Source organism: Gekko japonicus, unplaced genomic scaffold (genome assembly GCF_001447785.1).
Source record: "Gekko japonicus isolate JY-2015 unplaced genomic scaffold, Gekko_japonicus_V1.1 scaffold328, whole genome shotgun sequence".
Taxonomy (NCBI): domain Eukaryota; kingdom Metazoa; phylum Chordata; class Lepidosauria; order Squamata; family Gekkonidae; genus Gekko; species Gekko japonicus.
This window is the reverse complement of record NW_015170285.1, coordinates 168,711-174,710: the sequence shown is the minus strand read 5'-3', so window position 1 is coordinate 174,710 and position 6,000 is coordinate 168,711. Positions and strand designations below refer to the sequence as shown.

Sequence of the window (6,000 nt, the reverse complement as noted above, 5' to 3'; positions counted from 1 at the left end):
TTCTCTGCTCTTTTCTCCTCTTTTCGTATCTCTCTCTCTCTCTCTCTCTCTCTCTCTCTCTCTCTCTCTCTCTCTCTCTCTCTTTCATTCTGCACAGATCTGTGTGAGGGCAGATCTGTGTGTCTCTCCCCACCCCACCCCCACAGCTAGCAATCCAAAACAGGCCTGTGGCACCTTTAAGACCAAGTTTTATTCCGGTACAAACTCCCCCTCCTCTGCGAGGGCAGATCATCATGTCCTCCCCCCCCATAGCTAGCAATCCAAAACAGTCCAGTGGAGCCTGAGCAGTGGCTGTTGCCTTCTGACACACTTCCGGTGATGTCAAGGGGGTGTGACATATGCAAACAAGTTATGCTAATGAGTTATGCTAATGAGCTCCTGCACCTCTTTTTCTACAAAATGACCCCTGGATAGATCCATCAATGGCTACTTGTCACAGTAAGAAACTGGAACTTCCATGTACACAGGCAGCAAACACCTGACTACTGGTGCTAGGAGGCAGCATCAGGGGAATGCTGTGGCCTGCATGCCCTGCTTGTTGGCCCTCTAGGTGTGACCACGGGGAGGGTGGGGTATAAATCGAATAAATAAATAAATAGATGGACCACCGGTCCAACCCAGCAGGGCTCTTCTTATGTTCTTATGCTTGATCTCCCCTTGGTTCAGAAGGAGAGGAAGCCATGGATCAGTGGTAGAGCATCAGCTTTGCATGCAGTAAGATCCCAATCAGCTACTGAATCTCTCACGCAAAACAATCTCAGCAAGGTGGTGTAAAGACCCACAGCCTGTGAAAGCCAACAGGGCAAGACTAGATGAAGTCTGGTTTGGTACAAGGTAGTTCTCTATACTAGTACCTTCTGTGGACTTGAGGGCAGCTGTCTGCAGTCATTTGAAAAGGTACCCACACATCTGGAATCTGAGCATGTGGGTCAGAGAGGAATTTGTTTATTTCTCGCATTCATATTGTGCAACATCTTCCAATGGACTCCAGGCAGCATATGTGGTAGTCCTATGTTCATACAAAAGTCCTGCAGGACTGGTTAGGCAGAGAGAGGGTGTGTCTGATGCCAGGTGAAAAGTACTGGAGTTCCAGGCGTAGTATGGTGAAATCAGCTCACGTTTATTGATTACATGGGAAAACAAAAGATAAAGTAGCCAGTCCGCAGCCGGCTTATAGTCTAGTCTACACACACACCCAACACCACCACCCCGATGCCCATGATAGGTTCAATGCACATGTCCTCATTCCCCATAGGTTCCTATCCATATCCATACGAACCTGTTGGTCCACGCTAGGATCCAAGCTGGCTATTGTTCTAGAACCAAAGGTCAGAAGGCCTGTAGGACCGCATAGTCGGGCCCACGCAGTAGTGGCCATCTTAATACACAACACCGCTCAGTTAGTGAGCTTCAGTGGCTGAGAGACAGACTTACTATATGCCCACTTGTGGTGGGAGATCTCCCACTGCCCACCTTTGCTGCCCACTGCCTCTCAGCTGGGCAGTGGGGGAAAACTGGCCGGCAAAAAGTCCCCTGCACAATCATGCAGCTTCCAGCATGACCTGGAAGTGATGACATCATGCCAGAGTCAATGCTCTAGCATTTCCCCAAAACCTCTGTAGAGTTCTGGACAAATACCAGAGCATCACCCACGACACAATGATGTCACTTCCAGGTCACTCTGGAAATTATATCATCACACAGGGACAACTATTGTGGCCCTTCAATAAGTTCCCATCTCTCCCCCCCCCCCCCATCTCTTGCGGTCACACGGAGCATTAGGCACGCTAGAGAGACAGAAGATAGGTGGATTTTCCAGGCGCGAGCCCACCGCCACATCTGGGAAGCGTAGAGCTCCCGTGGCGAACCCGAGGCTTCCCGCCGAAGACGCACGGTTAAAAACTAGTACCTCGTACGGAGGTACTAGTTTCCGGTAACCGCAAGGCAAGGGTGGGCGTCTGATCGCGTTTCCGGTGGTAGTTCCGGCGCCCGCCCATGCCCCCTCATATAAAGGTGTTTTTTGTAACTGTCCATGGGATGCGCACAAGCACCCAACGGGGCATGCGCACACTTTGGTGTCCGGAAAACAAAACACCCGTTTGCCACGCCGCTTCTTTGCCGCGGCACAGGATTGTGGTGTGCTCGGCACCTCCCCCCTTCCACGGGACCTCCACGGTACGTCTGCTGGCGCAACCACGCGTTATTTTGCCCTGGGGCAAACAACCACGCCTCCCCCCCGCGATATCCAGCCCGTGTGACTGGGGCCTGAGAGGGGATTTGAACTCAATTCTATTCCAGTCCAAATCTACCCATTGGTGCATCAGAAAGCGATGGGGCTTTCTAGCATACCTATAGCCTCACTGCTCGTATTTCAGCTTTTTTTGGGGGGGAGCATTCAGCTGACTACGGACTGGGACAGCAAATTGGGCAAAGAGCTGGGGTGGGGTGGTAGGGGTTAGGATGTTGGAGAAATTGGCCGATACGGTGCTGCCTATGAAAGAGAGATATATAATAATGGCTGAGAGATGCAGGGATTGAGGAGATAGCTAGCTCCCTCTGGTGGCTCGAGAGGAAAAGGTTGAGGGTGCTGCTAACCGAACCTGACTTGCTAGCTCCACAGGGAAAAAGTCAGGATGTGCAGTGGGTATGTTGGAGTGAGTAGATGAGCAGGAGGAAGCAGAAACCTGTGCTCCTCTCATTCCACCCTCCCTGCTGCCCAGGAATGTTGACAGTGACACATTTAAATTCCTAAAAGATGATGATGAAAAGTCATCCTCTGTGTTTCGCTGCAGCTACAACCCGTTTGATGGACCAAATGAAAACCCAGAAGCGGAGCTCCCCCTCACAGCAGGAAAATACCTCTATGTCTATGGAGACATGGATGAAGATGGCTTCTATGAAGGTTCGCCCGGCATTGCTTTTTGTTTTCTCTTTTCAGCCAGTTAGGACTTAAGGCCTGGTTTGCAAATGCAGCCCGGAAGGAGACGGCGAACCCTAGGAACTGGTAAAATGAACTTCAGATTGCAGGTGGTGGATTTTAACTTTGAATGTTCACTTTCATTTAAAACTCCCTGCATGCCCAAGTTTCTCTCTGCTTGCTGAGCTGGTTTGCAGACAGCACACACAGCCCCTATCCCTTTAGCAAAACATCTTTCTGAACTATTTTGTTACAGTACAGCCCCATTAACTGTGTTAGAAAAGTACTCCTGAATAAAGAAAGCCAGGAGGGTTGGACTTTTTTCCTGACTTCGTCTTGGTGTACTGGTTAAGAGCGGCAGACTCTGGGGAACCAGGTTCAATTCCCCACTCCTCCACATGCAGCCAGCTGGGTGACCTTGGGCCAGTCACAGTTCTCTCAGAGCTCTCTCAGCCCCATTGACCTCACAGGGTGCCTGTTGTGGGGAGAGGAAGGGAAGGCGTTTGTAAGCTGCTCTGAGACTCCTTCAGGTAGTGAAGAACAGGATATAAAAACCAGCTCTTCTTCTTCATCCGGCAGGCCATTCTATGAGGTGGGGATCACAACAAAGATTGTGTGCCTTACTTTACATTTTAGGAGATTTGGGCGACTTATTTCCCCTGAGTCTGGTAAAGCTGCTTTTTCCCTTGGTCTTTTGGTCTCTGTTCTCTGGGTATAAAAACAAGGGAGATGACTTTTGCTTCCCCCTTGTCTATGTTCTGGTGTTTCCGGAGGCCCTAGACCAGGGATCCCCCCCAACGTTTTGGGCCCGTGGGCACCTTTCAGATTCTGACAAAGGGCAGTGGGCACAATCACAAAACGGTCACCACAGGAGGTGGAGCCAATCACAAAATGTCTGCTGCAGGAGGCAGGGCCAAGCCCAGAATGTCACTTCAACATTTCAGGCAGAAGCTTTGCTTAATAGGATACCTTTCAATCTGCACAGCCAATCAGAAGCCCTTCTGGGGAAAAGCCCCACCTAGCCCCACCCACTCTCTAAAAGTACTTGGTGGGCATCAGGAAAGGTATTGGCGGCTGCCAAGGCATTCACAGGCAGCATGTTGGGGACCCCTGCTCTAAACAACTACAAGGATGTTAGCATAACATTGATTACATGCTCACTGGTTAGACGAAAATCCAATATGTGTGTGTGTGTTGTAGATTATGGTTTGGTTTTGACCACTGGTGCAACCTTCCACTCATCTGGTATCCTTTCCCACTAGGTGAACTTCTAGATGGACAGAGAGGTCTGGTCCCTTCCAACTTTGTGGATTTTGTTCAAGACAACGAATCCCGTTTGTCGAGTGGGTTGGCCAGCGAGCAGGACCAGAACTACATCAACCACACTGGTCACACGTTGGAAGGAGACGGTCTTCTGGAGATCAACCCACCGAGCCACTTAGAATCCAGCGTCGTCAATAACGGTTCCGGGACTCTGGATGTGAACATTGACGAAATCGGAGAAGACATTGTGCCTTATCCTAGAAAAATTACCCTTATCAAACAACTAGCCAAAAGTGTTATTGTGGGCTGGGAGCCTCCAGTTGTGCCACCTGGATGGGGAACCATTCATAGCTACAACGTCCTAGTAGACAAAGAGATACGGATGAACGTATCCCTGGGGAGCAGAACTAAAGCTCTCATAGAAAAACTTAACATTGCGACTTGCACGTATCGAATATCAGTTCAGAGCATCACGAGCCGGGGAAACTCTGACGAGCTGCAGTGCACTTTGTTGGTTGGGAAGGATGTCATTGTGGCTCCATCTCACCTGAAGGTGGACAACGTAACGCAAATCTCTGCTGAGCTCTCCTGGCTCCCGACCAACAGCAATTACAGCCACGTGATCTTTCTCAATGAAGAAGAGTTTGACATTGTCAAGGCTGCCCGATACAAGTACCAGTTTTTTAACCTGAAGCCTAACATGCCCTACAAGGTGAAGGTATTGGCCAAGCCTCACCAAATGCCCTGGCAACTCCCTCTGGAGCAGCGGGAAAAAAAAGAAGCCTTTGTCGAATTCTCAACATTGCCTGCAGGTTGGCTCCTTTTTGCTAGTGTGGTATTGTTGAGTGCTTGCTGGATGACAAGCAACCATACTTTAAATCTGATGGACTCACTTAAAATACAATTGTTATCATCAACATCTCTGAACAGTTGTCAAGCTAGTTGTACAAGGTAGTATTTCTATCTTCACCACCGTTTTAGTTGATGGAACTGGTCACCTGGATCCCTCTAAACAACCAAGGTTTACTATTTGGGCTAAGTAATATTTATGTTTAGTGGAGTATCTCAAGAATTCCAAGGGTATAGCTATGTTGGTTGGTTGGTGGCAGCCCTATGAAACTGGAGACTCGAGGCCCTTAAAAGACTAACAAATTTATTGTGCCATAATCTTATGCACGGGAGGGAAGGTGGCATGGTATAGCCCGATCTCATCAGATCATGGTATAGCCCAATCTCATCAGGTCTCTGGAGCTAAACAGGGTCAATACTTGGAAGGGAGACCACCAAAGAAGGCTCTGCAGAGGAAGCCAATGGTGAACTACCTTGAAAGCCCCTTGCTGGGGTCACCAGAAGTCAGCTGTGATTTGATAGCACTTTACGCACACAATCTTCTGTGCAATAGAGCCCATTTCTTTTGCAGGCTTTAAAGGAGACGCTTGAGAAAAAGCCAGTATTAAGAGTGTAATGGTGGACAGGTGTGGGGGAAATGATGAATGAAAAACCCAAGGCAGGCAGAAGACTTTCAGAGGACAGAAAGGGTGCACATGAGGTTTTAAATGAGAAATGCGTATTCTAGAAACCATAGACCAAAGTTTGTCATTACAGCACTGAGCACTGAAAGTCCTTGGGTTCATGTACTCCTCTTGCACAAGACTCAGAGGTTGCATACTTCCCGTTTCCTGATGAACTAGTTTGTCATGACAGCCAGATTATCAGTGAAACTACAAGAGGTGGTTTGACTACAGACTGGCATTCCAGACCATGGTTTAATGCTGGTTTGTAACTCTGGTTTGTAGGTCTGAGGACAAACCGCAGTTTGC

The 6,000-nt window shown here is 48.9% G+C and overlaps 1 protein-coding gene across 1 annotated transcript in view; it reads left to right on the top strand.

Moving 5' to 3' along the window:
• The window catches only part of RIMBP2 (RIMS binding protein 2), a 103,062-nt gene that overhangs the window by 48,412 nt on the left and 48,650 nt on the right, over nucleotides 1-6,000 (top strand). The window contains exons 5-6 of the mRNA XM_015417868.1: nucleotides 2,793-2,902; nucleotides 4,180-4,992. Coding sequence (XP_015273354.1) covers nucleotides 2,793-2,902; nucleotides 4,180-4,992 — 923 coding nt within the window. The remainder of the gene's footprint in view (nucleotides 1-2,792; nucleotides 2,903-4,179; nucleotides 4,993-6,000) is intronic.